The 23601-nt window shown below is 44.9% G+C and overlaps 1 protein-coding gene across 1 annotated transcript; it reads left to right on the top strand.

The window, feature by feature from the left end:
* The first annotated feature begins 1 nt into the window (after position 1).
* On the top strand, positions 2–22519 carry ACO2 (aconitase 2). The gene is made up of 18 exons (XM_075751435.1): positions 2–282; positions 6107–6249; positions 7325–7583; positions 9879–9971; positions 11931–12089; positions 12497–12647; positions 13938–14042; positions 14274–14365; positions 14643–14748; positions 15859–16016; positions 17107–17180; positions 17867–17978; positions 18176–18298; positions 18497–18652; positions 19808–19999; positions 20830–20962; positions 21265–21386; positions 22018–22519. Exons 1-18 carry the CDS (start codon positions 247–249, stop codon positions 22159–22161), a joined length of 2358 nt encoding a protein of 785 aa, XP_075607550.1. The 5' UTR covers positions 2–246; the 3' UTR covers positions 22162–22519.
* The last annotated feature ends 1082 nt before the right edge of the window (positions 22520–23601 follow it).

Here is a 23601-nt window from a genome sequence, read left to right as displayed (position 1 = left end):
AGAACGCCGGAGCGAGATCGCGCGAAGGACCGCAGAGAAAATCTTCTCGACGGAGTCACTCCACAGTTACCTTCTCCCGCCCGGGGAAAACCCGCGCCTCAGCCGGTGGCCGCCTTTTTGGACCGTATACTTCCCTGCCAGGACCTGTGCGGCCCTGCCCCGTGGTGTCCCCGCCCGCGCGCCGGAGGTGTGAAAGGGGCCGCGTGACGCCATCGGAGCGCGACTTCATCTTTGTCAGTGAACAAAATGGCGCCGTACTGCGTCCTGGCGGCTCGGCTGCGGGTGAGCGGGGCGGCGCGGCGGCGGGCGGGGCGGGCGCCAGGCGGGCGGGAAAGAGCGAGTGAATGAGCCGCAGCGGGACCAGGGCCGTTATCCGCCGGGCGGGCGGCTGCAGCCTCCGCTCCGAGCCGTCCCCGCCTGTCCCCGCCTCCGCGTGTAGGTCAGCGTGTCCCCGGCGCGGCCCAGCGCCCCGTTTCCATGGCGATAGCGGGGAGGCCGCGGCGGTAGCGCAGCCGCTTCCCGGACCCCGGGGCAGGGCGCCTCCCGCCGCCGTGCCCGGCCGGTCGTCAAGGTGAGGGCAAGGTGAACGGGGTGGCGGGGACGCGGCCTGGCCGCGACGCCTTCCCCGCCCCGGCCGGACCCCGCCTGGGCGGGCTGGGATCGCTGTCAAACCCCGGGCCCGGCGGAGCGGCGAGCCTGAGGGCACGGGCCCTAACGGCGAAATAAAAAGCCTTTCCCGGGGGCGTGCTTTTTTTTTCTTCATCTTTCTTCTTTTTTTTTTCTTCATCTCGTCTTCTGTTTCTTTCTCTTAGCAAGTAGCACAAGGTGACTCCTCGTTGTGTGAGTGAGCGCAAAGGCTCTATGTTTTGGTCCTACTTTTAATGCAGACAGAGGCCCCTAGGTAAAAAAGATGCCAGGATCTGTATATAAATGGAACCTAGGAAGACTGAAAAAGCAGCCTGGCAGGCACATTAAATTGCCTTTTTTTTCAAGGCAGTGATAGTGATTCGCATAGTCTTGTCTACCGTGACCTCTAAAAATCACATCTACCTGTAATATGACCTCGCCACTGAGATTCTCTTACTTGAGACATGATTGTGTTTAATGTGTACTCAATAATAAAGATTTCATGATCTTTTAAAGCCTGGAAAGCAAATATCAGGATGCAATTTTCTTTTCTTTTTAGGGCTAACAGAGATAAGGAAGCATGTGCTCCCCTTAAAGCATGTGATTAAGTCAGGCAATTTAAATTCTCAGTTTGCCATTTGTGACCTTGGCCAATGTGTTCCCTTTTCTTAGGGAGCCAAAGTCAAGAACTTGGTGTCTAGTATTGTGAAAGTATTTTGTGAAGCTTCATTCATGTTTTATATTACTTCCTTACTCTAGGTGTTTTAGTAAAGTATAGCTTTTTTAAATTTAAGCAAAACTTACAGAATAACACCATTTCAATTAGGTTGGTATATTATTTCTTAATTGTTAAATAGTTTTTAATTTGTACTTTGAACAGAAATGACTACTCATAAAATGAAGGCAAATCCTTTATTAGGGTAATGAATTAGTTCTCATTTTATGGTGTGTCATTGCATGAGAACAATTACTGATTTACTGAGATAAATATTGTGTAATGTGAAACAAAGGCTGTGCTAGCACAGTGAATATGGGGAATTTAATATTCTAGGAGGCTGTCTTCTGTTATCAGGCTGAGAGTGCGTTTTTTTTTTTTTCCCCCTGTGAAGGACTAAATCTGTGATGGTAATCAAACATACTTCTAGGTGATGTCTTTAGGAGGCTTTTTTGGTTTTTTTGGCCCATGTGTAGTAGTCAAGAGATTGATGAATATGAGGATCACTTTGCCAGTCACAATGATAGTGCCAGCATTGACCGTGGCATATGTTGTTAACATTGGTTCTACTCACCTCCCGTCCAAGAACTGTTTTGGACTTGGAACTGCATAGGAAGCTTACCACTGAGGGAAATAAATTGGAATTAGCTGGTTTGGGCTGACTGTCCTATTTAAAGTACAATTTTTCTAATAGCCTCAAAGGGTCAAGATCTTTTTCATGCCTATGTGAGAGATGCTTTTAGTAGCATTCCATTTCTCGAGCCACATTGGCTGAGGATTGACTGAAAAAGTAGTACTGTAAAACTCTAAACAGTCTGAAGTATCAGGATTTTATTGAAGCCTTGTAGGTAAGTACTGAAATTATGTATGGGAAGCTTTTTGTATGCTGGCAAAAAGCAGTGTTGGCTAGAGCTAAACTGATCTTCAGAACCCTAATTTTGGTTGCTCTTTGGAGGTGTGTCTAGAAAATTAGACTGCATTTACAATTTGATTATACCACACTGCTTTTTTTAGGCTGAATCATGGTAAATGTTGGAAACTTGGCCAGTGTTCTTAGAACAGGGAGGATGAGTAAAGATGGTATTTTGGGTTTCAGCTAGGATTTCTAGGACTGATTTCCCAGAAAGGAGTGCATGTAGCACAGTTGCTACTCTTTTGAACATGAGCTTTTGCTTACTGGACTCGTCTACCATATCTGCTGCCAAAATGTAAGTTAGTTTCTGATTTCAGACTCCCCTTGCATGTGGACCATTCAGTGTAGTGAGCTAAATGCAAGAGAGCCAGCTTTTGAAGATGAGCTTTTAAAATCTATAAAGATAAGTGTTGGCTTCCTTACAGAGATTTAAAAAATAATGACCCATTTAATAGGCTGGCTTTTTTTGTGTCTTTTAAGGAAGCTTTCCACTTGTGAAAATGCCTATAGTCTTAGGAGCCCTGTAATGATTGCTGCCGTTTCTTTTACTGAAATCTGAATAAGGACACACAGGTGCTGGGATAATAAATTCAGTGCCAGATGAGAGATCATCAGCTGTTTGCTGGATGGTCAGTCTGGAAATTAACAATTCCTGGAAAAAAGGGAAAATGTATAGGTTGCTGGCTGCCTACTTCCCTTGGCTGTTGGTCTCGAGGCACTTCTCACTACTCAGTAAAAAACCCACCATAGAAGCCTCCCAAACCACCTACTCTTTCAGGGAAGAGTGAGAGGGAATGAAGCTGGCAACTGTTAGGCTTGTGGCTTTTCCTTGATCTTGTAGTTCTGCCACCTCATTTCTGAGGATGCAATGGAAAAAGGACAGGCATGGAGAATTGACAAGTGGGATGAGTGATGTATTGTAGATTCTTTAAGAGGAAAGATCAGACTTTTGAACCAGTGTATGCTGTAGCTCATTGTTGGTGAAGGATTCTTAGGCTTGTTGAGTGCCAACATGAGAACATCCATATTGAATGAAATTAACTCCCAGTAGAGTGGAGATGTGGAATGATTTAGACCCCAGTAAAATGAAGATAGTGCTTTTTTAATAAGTGCCTTTTAAAAGTCTCATGTAGACAAAAATGATTCTCTAGTGTTCTGAAACTGATTGGCCTAGGTGATTATTTTCTCCCCAGTCTTACTGGCCATCACAGAAACAGACTTCACTTTTCCAGACTTCTTTTGCTGATCTACACGTCCAGACAGGATCCTTCACCTCAAACATGCTCCCTTCCCACTTCAGGTAGCCTGAATTTGTGATCAAGCAGGAGTCAACTACTTTGTACTGCTACTTCTGCAATTACCATTTGAATATTTATATAGTATTTGAACAGATACTACATTTCATTGAGCCATTTCATGAAGTAAAAAGATACATAGACATGTATGTTCAAACTGAAAATATTTTATCTGAATATTATCTCAAAAGTTTCTTTGCATCTCTCTTTGGAGAGCCCTGCTTCGGATTTTTATCATAATCAGCTTTGGTGCCAAGCAAGGCTAGAATGCTGTGAAGCCCCTGCCATTACTTTAATTTGCAAATCTGTTGTTCTGTGTACTGAATTATGGTGAAATTTAGTTTTCGGTTTACTGGGTGACAAGGAGGAACTCCATTAATCAGTTGTGTTACAGGGTTAGTTTGGGGAAGGGGGAAGAAGAAATTTCTGCATTAAACCAAAATACTTCTCCTAGTCTGGGGGAAGAGCTTGTTTTTCCATGACTGTCGATGAAATCCTTCACTGTTTTTTCCAGCTGGAAACTCCAGCAGTTGGAGACTTTCACAAGATACTGGATATCTTGTGAGATAAAGACATTTCCACAGCATTAATTGTGCTGGGTAAACGCTCAAGTTTAAAAAAAAGGGCAGAACAAAACAAGCACAGAAGTTGTGTGTGGCTACTAAGTAAAGAGCAGCTTATGTATGTTAAACAATGAGAAGCTGGGTGGTGTTTGGTTTGGTATGAGTTTGTTTGTTTTGGGTTTTTTTGCTGGCGGAAGAAGGAAAAGTCTCAACTCTGACACCTGTGACACCTTCTGGAAGTTTAAAGTGCAGCACAGTGAAATTTGATGACTGGGTTTCATTTGTACTCCTGGAGGAGCAGTGCCCTCTCTTGTATCGCCATGTTCACTTACTTCAGATATTCTTTAACAAAAGTGGTGTGCAGCTGCTGTAGGTTTGTATTGCTCCTACCAAAACCTGCATATCTAATAGCTTAGGATTCTTTCGTAAAAAACTACACTCTTATTGCTATTGTGCTGGCTATTACCATCTTGCCTAGATTTTTCTGAACTTTTTTTTATGTAAGATACTAACAAATGTTATCAAAAGGACAATAAAGCAAGATATTTTGATAAAAATTGGTGACGTCTCATTGATTGTGATTATTTCAGGCAATATTTTCAATGCTGGTAACAAGAAAACTGGAAAAAATGTTCACAAGGAAAAATTAAAAATTCCTGAACAGATCTAAAGAATTGACTAGCTTTTTTTGCCAATGCAAAACCAGTGGTAGATACTATGTTCTGCTCAAGGAATACTTGCTGATTTACAGTCATACATACGAAAGGGATTTTTAGTGCAATACTGCTATGTTTATTAACCTGTACTTGTCAAAACCTTGTAATGCTGAAGTAGAGGATGAATAGAAAAAACAGACTAAGATTAAAGTGTAATGTTGGAGGAGGAAGAACTTTGAACTCTTGTCTTCAGTCTGTTTCCAAACTTCTAGTGCTGATGACTGAGACTTTCAAAGGATGTAAGAAATGCATGTGCCAAATCCTTGGAAGTGTTTATGGAGGCTGCGCTCTGACTCAGTTTTCAAAACTGTGTGAGAGCCTTTTAACCCTGGGTACTGACCTGTCTCTTTCAGGTCAGGTGCTGTAAAGGTGTCTCGCCATAGCCTGCCCTTTTCCTCTGTTCCAGGGAACTGTTTCACTGTGGAGGCTGCCAAACGAAATCTGGGCTTTTTTTTTCTGTGGCATTTTCTGCTGATGTGTTCAGCTTGCAGTATAGTTCATCTATCTTGTTGTTAACTCACCTGTAGGGCGAGTGCATGGCTTTTCTTAGGGGAAAGGCGAGGATGCCTTTGAGAGATTGAAGATAAATAGCACTTGGATCTGCACAGCCAGGTTGGTGAAGCTGATGTGTTCTGTGTTTTGCCTCTCTCCTGCTCTGTGTAACATTGTAGACCGGACACGTACATCAAAGTCACTCTAGCTAGCACTGAAACGCGGCTTATCGTCTGTGGAAATACAACAAGCTTTGTAACGGTATGCAGGGACCCTGTATACGGAACTTAGTGTGTGATGGTGGAACAAACTGGTATCTACTCAGTCCCATACTGTGTCACCTTCCAGTCCTTCAATATAAACTCAGGACCAGTGAGCAAATACAAACCTAGGGTTAGCTTGCTTCGGAAACTGCGTAAGTTCTTCTCCACCATGGCTGTAATATGTCAGGAGTATAGCAAACTGGTGTTTGCTTAAGAATTATTTCAGCATTGCCTGAAAGCAGATTTCTCACTGAAAGTGTAAGGCATCTGGTGCTATAAATAGAAATGTAAAATAATTTAGTAAATGTTACCTGTTCTGGGTAACCTAGTGTCTCACTGTTTAACATAATACGCAGTATCGTACCATCAAACATTCATTGAGTGCCTTTAAAAACCTTTGCAATTGTTCTATTCCTCAGCCTGTTGAATCCCAGGAAAAACAACTGAAAAACAATTGGGTTATTGATACATGATAGGAATTCACTCCGCAAGGTTCCAGTGCTAATATTCTCCTTTTTCCAGCATGCCTTGAATAGTGGGATACGACGCTACCATGTTGCTCCTGTCCTGTGCCAGCGGGCCAAGGTGGCTATGAGCCACTTTGAGCCTAATGAACACATAAATTATGAAAAGCTGGAGAAGAACATCAACATTGTCCGTAAGAGGTAAGAGTGGAGGAGGGAAGAGCGGAGGGGTCAATGTGCAGAATTCGGCTCTACAGTGACAGGAGAGGAGGAAAAAAATGTCATGGGGCCCTGGCATAGGGAATATTTACTAGTGAGAGCAGCTTTGAGCGGTGGCAGTCATAAATGTAGTGAAACATGAGTTCTGGTGTCCCCAGGTGGTGGTGGGGTGCTGTGGGAAGGGTTGAAGGTTACGATGAAACATTGCGACATGCAGAGAACAAGGTCAGTGCAGAGGAGGTGCCAGAAAGGGCTCTGTCCTCTTTGTTTAATGCCCTCTTTGAGGATCCATTCACACTGGCCCTTGCTCCTTTCTGGGGAAGCAGTGTGTGGGCAGTGGTCATTATAGCCTAATGCTCCTTTGCGCTGTGTTTTGACAGTGAATGTTCTCCTGTGTTCCACTGTAGGCGTTAGGCACGGAAAGGAGGGCTAGGAATCTGTAGCATAGGTAAACATAGTGACCTTAATCTGCTGATGGAGGCTTGTGTGCCTGCTAAGTTGTCATTCCTGCTCCACTTACCTCGGCAGTGGTTTGTACGACATGTCCTTCAGTCTTTGTGTCCTTTGTTAAATGCGATAGTTCTCACTTCTACTTAGTTACTTCTCAGAAGATCTCACCACTGATATAAAGAGCTTCCTCAACTGATACAGCTGCAGGATGAAAGATCTGAGGTCATAAAACTCTGCTTAGTTGTACTTGCTTGCTGTGGGATCTGGTATTTGTGAATTGAGTCTGACCTCTGTCTCACCTCCGCATTTGCTGTCCTGGAGTATGACTCAAGAAATGAGCAGAGTCAATGTTTCTTTTACTGTATAGGAAGATTATAAAAGAAAGCATAAAGTGATATCAATCCATATACTTTTGAACTTTCTGGACTGAGCCCTTGTTTTAGCTGGCTGCCAGTTGATACTTTAGTGCTGTAAGAGGAGCATGCAGGTTTCTGTGTCTTAATAGGCCTTAACGGTTTGAGTGATATAGGGAAGTGTTCTGTTATGTGCTTAAAAGGGACAAATATTGAAGTACACAAGATGCAGATACTAAAATTCTTCTCCCCAGGCTTGACCGTCCCCTGACCTTGTCTGAGAAGATTGTATATGGACACCTGGATGACCCAGCAAAACAGGAGATTGAGCGGGGCAAGACCTATTTGCGCTTACGGCCAGACCGCGTGGCCATGCAGGACGCCACTGCTCAGATGGCAATGCTACAGTTCATCAGCAGCGGGCTGCCAAAAGTGGCTGTGCCTTCCACCATCCACTGTGATCACCTCATTGAAGCCCAGTTAGGTGGTGAAAAGGATCTTCGAAGAGCCAAGGTCACTATTGCAGAGACTTAAATTCTGTCTCTTTGAAAGCCTCTTTCCAGTCAAAGGAAGAGATTTTAATTTTATTTTTTCCAGCAGGACAGCCATGAATCAGATATGGTAACAGATTGCCTGTAGTGGTCAGCTCTGTAGACAGGTCAGAGTAAATGGATCTTTGGGAGTTTTTCAGCTGATACTTATCCATTACATGGTTTAAAGGATCATGAATGTAGAAGCAGCTAGTCTTAATCTGTTAATGGTGGAAGTCCAAGCCATATGTGTGTTCTGGAGGGTCAGGAGATATTTCAGCTAAGGGAAGAGGAAAAATCTATTTCAAAGGGGAAAAAAAGGAAGACAGATTACTCTAGAGAGTTATTCTGTTTATGCCGCAGTGTGGCAGCGTGAAAAACTTCCTGAGCATGTGTCTGCATTGCACTGGTGTATCCTGTGAAGGGGGAGCAAAAAACTGCTTTTGTTTCCCAAACCATTTGCTAGTGATTGGCTGAAGAACACCAACTGAAGCATGTGCAGTTTTCAGGGCTAGTGAGGGTAGGTATAAATATGTATAGAAGCAGGGAGGATGTTTTTTATTTGGGAATGTCAATGTTTTGTTTGTCCACCTGCTGATTCACTGCGTTTTTTAAATTTTCCACTCACTGTTCTACTGCTTATTCCTCCATAGGGGCTCCTATTAAATATAGACACGTTCACCACAATGCATCTGCCAAGGAAGAACATGCTCTTAGGGTAGCAGGGAGGTGGGGGAAATCTTGTTACTCCAAGTAGACCTAGCCAAAATCCACTGTCAGAGCCAGGAGGAGTTGTGCCTTGGACGTTGATACCAAAATTTACAAACAGTAAACAGTTTGGGGGGGGCTCAGCTGCATTTTAAGATTTTAGTCCATATCTATTGTCAGAAATTCCTGATGTTGAAGTAACTGCTTTTGGCTTCCTTGTTCAGGCCACAGCAAAGCAACTTAAACCACTCAGGAGTGAACTGGGGGAGTTCTTGCCCCACTTGTCTCAGTCCTAAGTTGTGCCCAAGTTGTGCGATGAAGAATTTGGGACTTACGAAATAAGACAGTTTCTTTTCTTCCCTTAACCTCCTGTCTTCCCCTTCCCCCTATTCCTGCATTTGTTCTCTGTAGTGCAATTCTATTCGTGGCAGCCCTGAGCTGAGCCGAGTCCTTCCTTTGCCATCCGCTTTGAGCAGAGCAAGTCAAGGTCCTGCCTTCTTCTGACTGGGTTCTGCTTCTGCTGCTGCCAGTTGGCACACAATGAATGCTGGCAGGCCAGAGAGTGGTTTGGATCTGCTCCTGGCACATCAGCATGCTTTACTGGGGGAGGGATGCACAAACAGAGTGAAGTGACCCGACTCCCAGTGGAAAACGAGGCTTAAAGAACTGCTGCTGCCTCATGGGAAACTTCAGCAAATGTGTGCTGAGACAATTCTTCCATTATCTCCAGCTTCCCCTTTCTCTTTATTCTGAAGCGTAGCTGCATGAGAACAGTCTTTAAGAAACTCTCTCCTCCTAGTGCTTATCTTATCTTCTCTGCCACTCCTCTGCCAAGAACGATCAGGACATAATAATGTCATACTTCCTTGGCAACCCTTGTTATTCTCACAAGCAATTTTCATGGTGTGACCTCCACCGATAATGGTGATAGTGCAGCAAGAAAGGCAGCATTGTGTGAGTCTTAAACGGGGGACTTGGTAGAATGAGAAATGACACCCACTAACTCCCCTGGCAGCGAGCAGCTTCCAGTTCCATTTCTTAATCTGTACAAACAAAGCCAAAATGCTTATCTAAGGGGTTTGAAATGTCTGCAAAGCATCCGTAAAGCAAAAGGAACAGCTGGTAGAGAAGGAAGGAGGGGCTAGAAGAAGAGGGGGAAACAGGTTAGAACAAACACCCAACCACACCCCCACCCCCCCCCCCCCCCCCCCACCCCCCACCCCCCCCCCCGAGAATACAAGAAATGAACAGAGCATTTTTAAATGCCTTATTGGCAGGGTTTTCCTTTAATTGTGCTACTTCCCTTGTGCTGTTTGGAATTGGAAACTAAAAAAGGTGCTTTAGTAGAGCTTCAAGTTGGATGAAATTAAATGACCTGTTACAACTGACTGGCAAACAGTCTTGATCCCTCTTGGTTTTAAGAGTGACGTGCACCTCCATCTAGCTGCCACAAAACTGTGGAGCAAACTACAGACAGGCATGGGAGGGAAGGGAATGTGTTTGAAGGAGCTCTTGATGTATGGAAGAACACAACGTGTTACTAATACTATGCGTTTCCCTGTGTGAATAGGACATAAACCAGGAGGTGTACAACTTTCTAGCAACGGCTGGTGCCAAGTACGGAGTGGGATTCTGGAAACCTGGGTCGGGAATCATTCACCAGGTAAAGCGTGTGTGTGTTTGCAATCTTTGGACATGGCAGTGGCCCTTTTACCTTATGGTGAAAAGGGAGCTCAGGTGCAAACCATTAGAGAATTTCACCAGCGTAGGGAAACAACTTGCTTTCCTCGAGGCAGATGAGGTTTCTTGCTTGCTCTCTTTCAGTTATCTTGACAACAGTGGTTTTTCTTAAAGGTTATTTTGGTCAAACTGTAACCTGATGTGTGATTAGGTAGTGCCAACAGCATGCCACGTGAATCACAGAAGCTTGAAATATCTTAACTGCTTGTGGGCTGACTCCTCTTGGTACAATTGGGACAGTAAGGTGATGCCATGAAGCTGGGTACGTAGGGCTAATGTGAATTGCTTTTGGTGGTAAGGAAAGCAGCTTTGGGAACATACTTTTTTTAGGGTTATTTTGTATGCGTTTGATTCCATAAAAACCAGGGGAGTATATAAGGACACCAAACAGGGCAGCTTACTCAAGTACTCAAGAATAGCAACACATAATGAGTTGCTATGTGAATCGAATAAAATGCAAAACAGTTTCCAAGTATGGGATTCTCTTGTTACAGCACTTGCACCTTAAAAGAATATGACTGTCCCAAGATAACTTAGCACTTAATGAGGCTTTTTAGTTTTTAAAACCAGCACCTCTGGCAGAATTTCCCTAACTTGCTCTTGGCTGATTTGCTTTGTGGGTATAGTAGACATTTTTCATTGTTCCTTCAAGTTTCAGGCAGTAAAAATTGAAGTGCAGCACGAAGCAAAAGGAGTGGAGAGGAGAATGGATGACTGGTAAGCATCCTGTCAGCAGGGAACTTGTGACCAGGTGCAGTCAAGAGCTCTCTGCTATGTTTTCTTAGCTACAAAATGAGTTACTAAGGTTACTTTAACTTGGTGTGACGCAACAGAGAAAGGAAATGGAACAGGTGAACTCTCCAAAAGGGCATGGGAACACCTCAGGTCATTTGTGCTCTGAAACCACTTCTAACATCTGTCCCGTGGCAACATAGCTCTGTGCTGTGGTTATCAGCTTTCTTGGGGCTGACTTTCTCCATCTGGAGAAAATTGGTTGTGTTGTATAGCTTCAGAGTCCAACTCTGACAAAGTGAGGCCTTGAAAGTCACCTTTCTTGCACAAGTATATTAATGTGAGCTACAAACAGATAAAGGTGGAAATACTTGAGGCAAAACCTTGGTCTTCTCACTAACAGACCACCTTTGGTCTGTCCAAGCTGTTCTGTAATGCACGTGCTGTGAGTTGTGTGCTTCCCAGAAAGGCTGTCCATAATGTTGGTATGGCGCATATGCAATGAGAAACTCATTAGCTTGAGTTCTCTACTGGTTCACTACTATAGAAAACTCATAATTTTTCATTAAAGAACTGTTTTGTGGCTTTGCTAGTAGTTGAAGAGTCTTGCATGCAATCAATAGCAGCAGTAAGGGAAGGGCAGCCTCTCAGTGTATTTGTGAGGGATTCTTCTATGTGATTAAGTTTTGGCTGGCAGCATGGATTGGAAGAGCCTGTTGGTATTCTGCTGCGTGAGCATAAAGACTATGAAAGGTCTCGCTAGCATTGGATAGGTGAACTGGCTTGCTCAGCAGTTGATTAAGGGTGTGGAGACTAAGGAACAGGTTCTTGAGCCCTAACAAAGGTGGCACCTTAGCAAAAGCCTAAACTGGCAGGAAGAGGTCTTCCAGTGAAAAAATGGAGATCGCTTTTTAAGTTTTCTTGCTATCCTGGGATGAGCAAAGATCCTGGGGCTGAGACTTGGTACTTTGTTCTGTCATTACATCCTCTACAAGGAGTTTGTAACAGAAGTGAATTTCCAATCCGAACCAAATTCAATTGCTTTCTTGCTACCGCAGTCTGCAAATACAAACTGATCTAAATTCTTGTTCTTGCCTTCCCCTTCCTTTCCCAACAAATAAGCAAGCAAACAATCCATTTTTATTTTCAGATCATTCTGGAGAACTACTCCTACCCTGGGGTTATGCTGATCGGCACGGATTCACACACCCCCAATGGAGGTGGCTTGGGAGGAATCTGCATTGGTGTGGGTGGAGCTGATGCTGTAGATGTCATGGCAGGAATCCCTTGGGAGCTCAAATGCCCAAAGGTAGGAGCAAAAGGAATACTAATCCTCCATCTGAAGGGTGAGATATAAGATATGTAAGAAACATTGATTTTCAGGCACTACATAGATAAGGCACTATATACCATTAGAGTCTTGTTTGTAATCACATGCTGGCTTAAACAGCTGGTCTATGATTCATCGGTAGCTTTGAGTTTCCATTTCCAGACTTTTTTCAGGGACTAAGAGCGATAGGTGAGTACTGATCTCCCTTCAGTTGGCCCTGTCAGTGGTTTCAGCCCTTGTGCACATGTTCTGATTCTTCAGGATTTTCTCCTTTTTGGTATTGTGACCACCCAGATTCTTAGGAAAAATTCTGAGGAATTGTTTTGGCTGATGAAAGGAAATGGTGTCAGTATTTTAATTTTTATTTTTCCATTAATGTTGCTCAGGTTATTGGTGTAAAACTGACTGGCAAGCTTTCAGGCTGGAGTTCTCCTAAAGATGTGATCCTGAAAGTGGCTGGTATCCTCACTGTCAAGGGTGGAACAGGAGCCATCATTGAATACCATGGGCCTGGTGTGGATTCAATCTCTTGCACTGGTAAGACATCATCTCTTATCTGGAGTGGATTGTTGTTGAGCTGGGTGTTGAGTTGTCTGTGGAGGCTGGGAAGGGAATCAGGCAAGAAGTGCTAAACGTTCTCCCTTAGCCTGACTGGATGATTAGTACGTGGCAAACTGGGAGAGTGAGTGAGAGTGGTGTAACAAGATAGCTCTCCTTCTCGGTGAAAAAGTGACCTCCCTTCATTAAATCTTCTTGTGACTTTGAGAACGCTGAATGGATAACCGTGAAGAATCCTGTAAGATGGTGCGTCAGGGTAAGAGTAAGGGTGGAGGTATTCTGGCGTATGCTTAGAGGGTGGAGATGTCAGAGATAAAGGATGACATTTTCATTTCAGCCTAAAATAGGCTGTGGATAGAGGGAAACAAACAGGTTGAAGTGGGTACATGTGTGACAGCTGCTACAGAAAAAGCTTTTTAGAAAAGCAGGGCAGAGGGGAGACCAGGAAGCAACAGTTTGTAACATGCAGTCTCACACTAGCTAATTGTGGGTCTTGGGTGCTGAATTTGAACCAGCAAAGATTGCAGCTGTCTGTATTAACACTGGTTAGGACCAAAATACGAGAAGTGTCCCTTCCTTTGGCCTGAAGTGCTGCCTTCAAGCTAGGCTTCTCTCCATTTGCACGGCTTGGCTACAATGTGGAGTGTTTGATTTTACAAACTGAGAGCAATTTGGGATTTTTCTTCTGTGAAATCAGAGGAACTTGACCTGTGACACCTGCTCCTAGCTCATTAAATGTAGCTTCTACAGCTTCATCGCTGTGTCCTTGAAAGGTATGAGTGATCCCAGTGCCATGAGCAAATGTTTTTTGTTTTTTTCTGTGTTCCATCACTGGAAGCTTTTTATTCAACCCATTAGATTTGTCACAAATTTCTGGCTCTTCCAGTAAGGATAAATGAGATAGTAGGGAGGGACAGGACACTCATTGCAGGTAGCAGAGACACTGCTCACTGCTGTAAATATATTTGTTGCTCAGTGCAGACATGAGGTTCCTTGTCATCCCTTCCAGTATCTGCAAGAATCAGTGTAGCTTTCAGCTCCTTCCTTGCAGAAAAGTCTGGTCGCAGGCACTGTATCTATCAGAAACATTAGGGACTGAGCCAGCCATTATGTAGTCAGTGTGTCCTCTCTGTTGTGGAATTAGGTTTCAGGGGCTAATGCCCTGATCTCTCTTGACTTTGCTGTCTCTTCCATGGACTGTCTTTTGGAGAATTGGGTGGACTTGGACTTTCTCATTGACCCTGACCTCTTCTCCCACTCCTTCTCTAGGAATGGCAACAATCTGTAACATGGGGGCTGAAATCGGAGCTACCACATCAGTCTTTCCTTACAACGCACGGATGAAGAAATACTTGGGCAAGACTGGGAGAGCCGGTAAGACAGTTTGAGAGTTGAAGTGGGTAGAAGTGTGAGTTCAAGTGAAGGTGTATTCGGAAGCAGCATCCTCCTACAGTGGTGTCTGATGTGACTTCTGACCTTGCATGGTCCCATAGGTCATCTGGTACAAGCGAGTACATGGTGGACCCCCTGTGTTTAGTCGTTCCAAGCTTTTTTTTTTCCTTCATATTGCTGCACTTTTCAGATCTCCCTTCTTTCTCACTCCAGACATAGCTGCACTGGCGGATGAATTCCAGCAACACTTGGTACCGGATTCTGGTTGTCAGTATGACCAGGTGATAGAAATCAACCTCAGTGAGGTAAGGCTTCCTTCCTGCTTGCCACCTTGGATGTCGTGATGTGACTCTGCTTTGTGTGAATGAGGACCAAGGTGGGAGTTTGATGCAACACCCTTGGCGCTGTGCTAGAACATACAAAAAACACTCGGGTCTGCTTCACTGACAGCTCCCGCTCTGGTGTTCGTGTAGGAGAATCCTATTTAAACAGCTTCCAGATAGAGCTATGAGAGGAATTGATTTGCTGCTGTGTTTTGGGGATTTTCTTGGCTACTGTAATTTCTGACTTTGTTTCTTAAAGCTGAAACCGCATATCAATGGACCTTTCACACCAGACCTGGCGCACCCTGTGTCAGATATTGGTGCTGTGGCAGAAAAGGAGGGCTGGCCTGTTGATATCAGAGTTGGTGGGTAGCATTTGCTCTTTCCTCTGCCTTCATCCTTGTGGCATAAATGTTGCTGTCTTGGGATAAGTGGTTGGTCACATAGCTTGGGATCCAATCCTTTAATTACTGCTGCAGGTCCTTTGACTTTGCTGCAGTGCCATCTCTTCATGGCCATATGAATTTGCTGGGAAGAGTAGTGACCACCTGGGCCAGGTGTGTGGGATGAGATCTGGGATAGTTGGAGGGATTTTAATCTCAAGAGACAGACAAGTTTTTGTTTGGGTTTGGTTTTTTTTCCTTCTTGGAAAGTTTTGAATGACTGGGTTGACAGGAATGTTACCTGTTGAAGAGCACCTTTGTTAAAAGCCTGTTGCATGGATTTGTCTGTTGCAAAGATCTGTCAGGAGCACGATTGTTAGTCCTCCCAGCAGTTGGCTGTTGAGTTCTTGGGACATCGTAAAGTTAGTACTTGCTGTCCTAAAGAGCACACTTGGATATTTATATACTTGCTTGTGAGATGGTAACCTGTCAGCTGGCTTCTCAAGTGTTGCTCACTGGGGAAATTAAAAGAATGCAAATACATTGTAAAGGCCCCATCCCAGGTGGGAAATGTAGTATTCGATAGTGTTACAAATAAGATCAAGAGCAGCTGAAACTGAAAGAGGATTTATTTTTTGCTGGTTAGCACCAGAATGCTGTTAGGACTGTGCAGTATGTCCTCATGTGGTCTTCATACATGTAACAAAGGATGCTTTCTTTTCATGATTTCCTCCATTTCTTGCCATCTTGATTTGAAGCCTTTTCTGTCTTTGTGGAACAATACCTCTCTGTAGTAATTTGCTTAATCAAAGTGCAAGTAGGTGACACTCGGATCTTGTAAAACAACCACCAGACTAGTGACCAGGTGGTGTGTTCTGACTGTGCAACCTCCAGAGCTGGACAAGGGATTGCTTGTGACCGCAGTATATTGCTGGGAGGCTTGGCAGTGTTAGTACCTGAAACTCTTTCAGATTCCTTGTCAGCAGAAAAGGTGGTCGTCCCTTGTTTTTTCTGCTGAGAGATGGGTCAGGGAGAAGCTTCCTAGAACCAGGGCTGCAGTAACCACCTCCTTGTTTCTGTCAAACACCACAGGCTTGATTGGCAGCTGCACCAACTCCAGCTACGAGGACATGGGACGCTCTGCAGCAGTGGCAAAACAGGCCCTAGCACATGGACTGAAGTGCAAATCCAAGTTCACAATCACACCAGGCTCAGAGCAGATCCGTGCCACTATTGAAAGAGATGGTTATGTGAGTATGGCTGCTCTGTACATTTCCAAACAGTAAACGTTAAACTCTCTTCCAGAGTTACCTTGGGAGTCTGGAGGTAACTAAAGGAAACCTCTTAAACTTTGTCTTCACTTATCACTAGAGGTGCAATTACTGTTGTAGTAATCAGCCTTGTGTTACTATGCCCGTGGGTCCTGCCATCACCTTGACAGTATTTTGATCTGATACCTTTACTGCCTGGGCATATAACAGGATTGGAACTGGACAGAGCTGAGACTGCTGTCAGGAACCAAGGCCTGGAGGAGATAGCAGTATGCATAGCAAAGGTTGCCTCATGCTCCTGGGATTCTGTGGAAGGCCATGGCTGACAAAGGGCTAGTACCCACTTGCAATCCAGGTGGATTTTCTCCTTCAAGAAGAGTTTAGGATGTGAGCAAGCCCTTTGTAGGAAGGTGGTTCCCATTTTAGACTAAATTATGGCAAAACTCATATTTGATTTAAAAGGAGTGTTTCTTTAGAGGAACCGTCACCTTTCTCCCCTTTTCTGTGCAGAAAATGATGTTTTAATTAGTTCTAATATTTAGTAAATGTTAGATACTGTCACAGCATGAGGACTTTTTACCAGTGGCTATGTCCAGCTAATGCTTAATGCCTCCTCCAACCAAGTCCACGGTCATATCTTTCCTTAATGGCTGCCCTCTCAGTTGAATCCTCTGCTGAATGGACTGAGCAGGCACACACGCTTGCCTGCACTGTCACCAGTTCTCTCCTTACACGGACAGGAGGTGTGTGGGATATTAATCAGAGCAGACACTGCCGTTCAGTCAAATATCTGTAAGTAGCTGGACTGCTCAATCTGAAGTAGGTAGAGAATGAGAACACCATGGCAAGTCATCCCATGCTTTTCCCCAGTGTTAACTTACAGCTTTACTGGGATCAAACCCCATGTATTTATAAAAGTGACTGAAAACTTGTAAGTGAAACAAGGAGGGGAATTTTCAAAGGCTTGGTGCTTTCTATTAGAAGGCAGGTGTCCTCTTCCCCTGAAAGAGCACCCCTAGAAACTTATTCCAGACTTTCTACTAGTAACAAAGTTGTTCTCTGCCCCCAGGCACAAATCCTGCGAGACGTTGGAGGGCTGGTTCTTGCCAACGCTTGTGGGCCATGCATTGGCCAGTGGGACAGGTAAAGTGAAAGATGGACCTCACTCTAGCTTTGTATCTTTTAGCTCCTAAAGTGCTCTGTGAAGCCAAATTTGATTGTAAAAATAACACACTGGGAATTAAAAAATACGTGCTTAAAAGCCCATAGCTGTCTGAGATGCACTGGAGGAGGAGAAGTGAGACTGCAGATTTCATTTGAGCCTTTAAATGAGTGAAGCTGCAGAATGGCCACAAGTGTGGCCACACCTGTAGGCTGCTTATAGTAGGCAAAAAATGGGGAGAGAGATTTGTTACCTGTGAGAGGGTGGACTGGAGTTTGTATGGTCCTTTTAAAATAGGAAAAGTGAATTGGTGCAATTTCAATCACTGGAGTGGCAGGGAGGAAAATTTCTAGTAGAAGGGATGGGAGATGTACTCTCATGTGGCTTTGCCATTGCTAATGGTGGGATGTCCAAAGGCAATGCACTTAGTTGATTATTGTTCAGACAGTTTGACAGTGCATGACATGGGCGGTGAAAACTACTTCAGGAATCAGTGTCTGACTTCATTTTGTGTCTGTGCTTAAGGGAGGAAAACACATCCAGGCACCGATTCATGTTTCCAAAAGATAGTGATTGCTGCCAAAACTAAGCTGGGGGATTTTAGCAGTGAGACATCTAAAAGTAACATTCCCTTTGGATTTGATAAGCGTGTTTGTTTCTTTCACAGGAAGGACATCAAGAAAGGAGAGAAAAACACAATAGTTACGTCCTACAACCGGAATTTCACAGGTCGTAATGATGCCAATCCGGAGACTCATGCGTTTGTGACCTCTCCGGAGGTAAGAGACAGAGGGACGCTGTGGGAACAGTTCAGGGTGTCTTGAGAGCTAATTCCTCTGCCTGCAGAAGAGCCGCAGTGTAGCTTGGTTTGTAGCTTGGCTGCTGGCTGAGACTGTTAGGTGTAGGACTTTCAAATGAGATGGGGGGAAGAATATGCCTTTAAACTTGTCTTTTTTTTTCTTTTTTTTTCCTTCAGATTGTCACAGCCCTGTCCATTGCTGGCACTCTAAAATTTAACCCTGAGACAGATTACCTGACTGGAGCAGATGGGAAGAAGTTTAAACTAGAAGCACCTGATGCAGATGAGCTGCCCAAGCTGGTAACTGCTCAGTCTGGAGATGGAGGGAGGGAAGGCCTGTGACTAGTAATGTTTTATGTGTAGAGAGGGAACTTTCATGCACTGACCTCTTCCTTAGTATTACAGCTAGAACGGGGGGCAGTTGCCTGTATCGGCTTGTTCTCTTCGTGTGCCATTGGGGATGGCCAAGGCTGATGATTTTCCTTTCTCCTTTGGAAGGAGTTTGACCCAGGCCAGGACACCTATCAGTACCCTCCCAAGGATGGCAGTGGGCAGCATGTGGACGTGAGCCCCACCAGCCAGCGTCTCCAGCTTCTAGAGCCTTTCGATAAGTGGGATGGCAAGGATCTAGAAGACATGCTGATTCTCATCAAGGTCAGGAGCGAAGTGACAGAACGCTGGCTATGACAGGACTGCTCGAACAAGGGTTTGCACATCAGTTGCTAGAAGCTTTGGATGTGCCTTTGAGCTATCTGTGATTCACTCCCCTACAACCATGTTGTTATGGGAAGTGAAGCAAGGGTCTTCCTTCCTTCCAGGTGTTTCCTTCTGATTCTTCTTTCTATTATAACTAAGAGACTGTTCTCCTTTGGGCTAGTGGTTAGCTAAAACTATGAAAAATGAAGCTTGTTATACCATGTAATACGATCTTGCCCATACCGTGCAGTCTGCAGAATTTGTCCCAGTTCTAACCTGCAGCAGAAAGGTTCTTTAATTAGCATCTCTTAATACCTGAGTGTTCTAAGATGCATTTTGTCTGAAATGAGGTTGTTAGGAACTTCTCATCCATCAGTATGTGTGTTCTCTTCCTATTTTATAGAAAGAGAAATTACTTCACAATAGTTAACATTGCATTTCAGTCTCTTAATGAAGACCTGGGTTTCTCCTCACTGCCTGGGGTGAGTTAACAGGATGAAAACATCAGTTAATACAGTGATGCGTTCTGAAATGCAGTCCCTTAGGAACTGACGTTCAGGAACATCGCTGATTCTCAGCAGCAGAGAGTTGCAGGTACTCACAAGGGCCACAGTGAGCCGTGCAAGAGTTTTTGTCACAGGCAATTCCTTTGCAAGCACTTTGGGACTTGCCAGTTGGAAGGCCATTATCTCTGGTTGGGAATTCTGTTCTATAAGCTGAGGTGGTTTATGTGCAGATTGAAAACTTAAGAGGAAACACTTAGCATCTTGCTGAACTCCCCCAGCAGGGAGGCTGAGCTGTAGCAGGAAGGGCTTAATTGCTTTTTGTACCTGAAGAACCTGTTGCTGAGGGAAGCGAGGACACGGCAGGAGATGTCATGGCTAAGCTCATTTTTGTAATTTACCCTTTGGAACAGGGATGTTCTTCCTACCCAACACATGCAGAATGACCATTGTGTTCTGCCTTGGAGTATCTTGATTCTGTAACAGATGCAATTCTCTTGGGTTTGTGCCCTTAAAAAGAGATGTGGGGATCCTTCAGAATAAAAAGTGTTGAGGAAGGGTCAAGTCACTGATCCATCCTAAGACATACCTCTTTTCTACTACCCTTTAGGTAAAAGGGAAATGCACCACTGACCATATTTCTGCAGCCGGCCCGTGGCTCAAATTCCGTGGCCATCTGGACAACATCTCCAACAACCTGCTCATTGGCGCCATCAACATTGAAAATGGCAAAGCCAACTCTGTGAGGAATGCATTAACCCAGGAGTTTGGGCCAGTCCCAGACACAGCCCGTTACTACAAGGTGAGACTTTCCCCTGACGCATCTATTTTAAGAGGGTGTTTATGCTTTGGGCAGTCTGTGCCAAGACTGAGGATCTCACCCTCCTGCTCTCAAGTAACAGCAGCTGTGAATTTGCTCAGCGTTGAGGCTTTTTCTTGGGACTTACCTACTCTTATGATGGCAGTTTCTGGAGGAGATTCTCTCCCGACCTGCTACATGGAAGGAGGGAGGAGGATCTTGTGACCCAGAGGGGGACGAGAAATCGTAGATGAAAGGGGAAGAATTCCTTTAGGCACTGCACACCTTACAAGGCATGGGTGTCATCAGAATGCAACTAAATCTCGCCTCCTGCAGTGTTTCACCAGTGACTAGCCTAATGTTTAAATAAATTCTAATCTTGTCCCCTTCATTCTTTAAAACTTGGCTGAGAACATCAAGAAATGTTCTTTTGCCCTCTGGACAGCTTGGCAATGCTCTCGGATTGGTTCTTCCAGTAGAGAGAATTTAGTTTTTCGTATCACTTCCAGAAGTAGAACAGGGATTGTGGCTGGTGTGAGCACCGCTCTGGCACAGGACCATGGAAGGAAAGGTGGTGACAATTTGCTCTGGGTCCCAAGGTCAATCTTCCCTAGCACTCATTAGTGAAGGCTGGCAGTGCCTAACTGCTGTGAAGCACTTAATTCCTTTATTTCCGTCCTTCCTCAGAACCAAAGGGAGCCTTCTGGGAGGAAGTGTCACAGCACAGCAATGTCAGTAGTGTAGCGCTGAAATCAGATTGCGTGGGTGGATATTTATTGTTAATTCCTCACTTGAGTGACGGCAGGAATGTACATCTGTTTCTTTTGTCACAGAAAATGGGCGTCAAATGGGCAGTTATTGGAGATGAAAACTATGGTGAGGGATCAAGCAGGGAGCACGCAGCATTGGAGCCACGTCACTTGGGGGGCAGGGTCATCATCACCAAGAGCTTTGCCAGGATCCACGGTGAGTCGCACTTCCCCTGTGATGTCTGTAAACAGGATGTATTTGGTCTGGGTGGAAGCGGTGTTCGCCTTGCCCCATGGGCATGAACCCTATCTGCTGACAGATCCTACGGTCTCTCCTGTCAGGAATCCTGGTGTACATACCTAGTTAGATATGCCACAAACAGCAGATATGCTCATTTTGCTACAAAGATAGTAATTGTTGCTGGCATACCACTCTGAGATGCACTGAGCAGCCAGAAGGTAATCCTGATCCCCTGCAGTGTGTTGTTACAAGTGTGCTTGGTGGTTTGTTCTCTGCAGAAACCAATCTGAAGAAGCAAGGTCTACTGCCTCTTACTTTTGCTGATCCAGCAGATTACAACAAGATTCATCCTGTGGACAAGCTAAGCATTGTAGGGCTGGCAGACTTCGCACCTGGAAAGGTAATTGGGTGCCTCATCATTGCACTTGGCGGGCAGGGATGTGCCACTGACCGGGAACAGTGTCGTGCTGTGTGCTCGGGGCACCTGTGGGCAGTGCAGCCTGACAGCCAGGTGAGATCTTTGCAGCAGTGGTCTGGGGGGGGGGGGGGGGGGGGCTAGAGAGCAAGTCAGAATTGGATCGTGTTATTCTGAATGGTTACAAGAAACCCTTGTACAGTATTCTGAATTCCTGGCCTTGTTGCCTTAAGCACAAGTGTTCCCTAGAAGGAACTGCAATCACACTTCTGTGTTAAGACCCCCCCCCCAGCTATAATTTTTCATTTTAGAATCACAGAATGGTTTGGGTTGGAAGGGACCTTAAAGATCACCTAGTTCCAACCCCCCTGCCATGGGCAGGGACACCCTCCACTAGACCACGTTGCCCCAAGCCCCATCCAACCTGGCCTTGAACACTTCCAGGGAGGGGGCACCCACAACTGTTCTGGGCAACTTGTTCTAGTGCCTCATCACCCTCACAGCAAAGAAATTTTCAACCCTTTAAAAACACGTAGGAATTTTCCTGGGAGAAGCTTCAGTTAACTCGCTCCCTTGAGAGAAGAGGGGGGAAATAAAAACTGTCTTCTTCCTTCAGCCTCTGAAGTGCATCATCAAGCATCCCAATGGGAGCCAAGAAACAATCATGCTGAACCACACCTTCAACGAGTCACAGATAGAGTGGTTTCAAGCTGGCAGTGCCCTGAACAGAATGAAGGAGCTGCAGCAGAAATCAAGCTAAGTGCGCACAATGGCCCCAGTGCACTGGACTCGTTTCAGCTTTGGCATTTTCATGAAAAAGTGCAATTCCATGCCTACTGTTGGAATAAATGTCTGATCAAATGTAACCATAGCTTCCTTTTTGTTATGGTACTTCCTCTTCACTGACACTATGAAAAGGGAGTGCAGCTAGGCTTACTTTTGTCTTTTAAATTACCCAGCTCCCTTTTTCTATTTTGGCTCAATTTCAGTCATCCCACAGTTATTTATATTTGGAAATAACCAGCTAAGGTGGATTTGTCTGCTCAGTTGGTTGTTTTCTGCCCATTCACTTTACTGATGGCTAAAGAGATAAAATGAAAATAAAGAATGTGACCATCTCTTCTGCCTCATGTTGTTATATTCATAATGCTGCTCTTCAGCCCCTGCTTCCCCTGTCACTGGGAGGGTGGAAAAAAACAACTTGGAGATAGGAGATGGTACCTGCCCGGTTCTTATTCTGGAAATCATTGCTGCACCACAAACACAGGGTAAAAAAAGAGCCCTCACAGCTGTCTTGCACTGTTTATCCCTTGACATTAACTGCTGCAGGCTCCACTCACGACTATCATCACCTTCCCTACTACATTCCTGTCCAGGGCAACAGTGACACTACTGCAGCAATGACAAACTAGCGAGGATTCCTTAGATCACCACATAAAGCTATGCAGCTACCACCTTGCTACACTCCTGGGAGCTCTGACCCTGTGCAATGGGAACTGAGCACAACAACCTGGAGGTACCTGGGCGGCTTCCCTCCACCGCAGGCACTTACCCCAGAACAGTCAGCGTGGGAGCCTCTGGCTGTTGAGGCTTGAACTCCCTTCACCTGAACTTCCACCTATACAAACGGGGTGTTCCACAACAAACAGTTTTGTTTCCAGCATGCCCAGATGATTGCCTGTCTGAGCACTAATGCTCTGTAGATGGCATTCAGTAAGCTTATTGTCTGAGCAGATGGACCTCAGTTACTATGTGAATCTAAAGAATTCTAGGCTCCCTTTTAATTAGGGCAACGCACCAGGAATAACAGTTCAGAATTAAGGGGTTCTAACGACACTGCAGGGAGGGCACTGGTGACTCAGGCTTTGTTTTCACAGTTGGAGGTTAAGCAGATCCGCTATCCCAGGGAATTACAGCCCCTTCCTGCCAAACGTGGCTGGCTTTGTAATTATGTGTGCAACATCACTCTCTTGGCAATGGGCCCTGCATAGATTTTACTCACTGTTTTGTTCCCCCTTTTGCTTTTACTGCTGTCAGGGAGGGTGATAGCAATTGTTTGTTATTGGCTGTTAGAGCAGAGCAAAGCGTTGGTCTCAACACTCTCTCCCTTGAAATCCAAGTAGCTAAACTGCAGGAGGCAACTTTTTTCTTCCTGCTAGGCAGGAAGCTAATAGTTTCCCCACAAATTGTACAGGAAGGC

Source organism: Balearica regulorum, chromosome 1, assembly GCF_011004875.1.
Source record: "Balearica regulorum gibbericeps isolate bBalReg1 chromosome 1, bBalReg1.pri, whole genome shotgun sequence".
In the NCBI taxonomy this organism is placed as follows: Eukaryota; Metazoa; Chordata; class Aves; order Gruiformes; family Gruidae; genus Balearica; species Balearica regulorum.
This window is presented reverse-complemented; position numbering and strand designations above follow the sequence as displayed.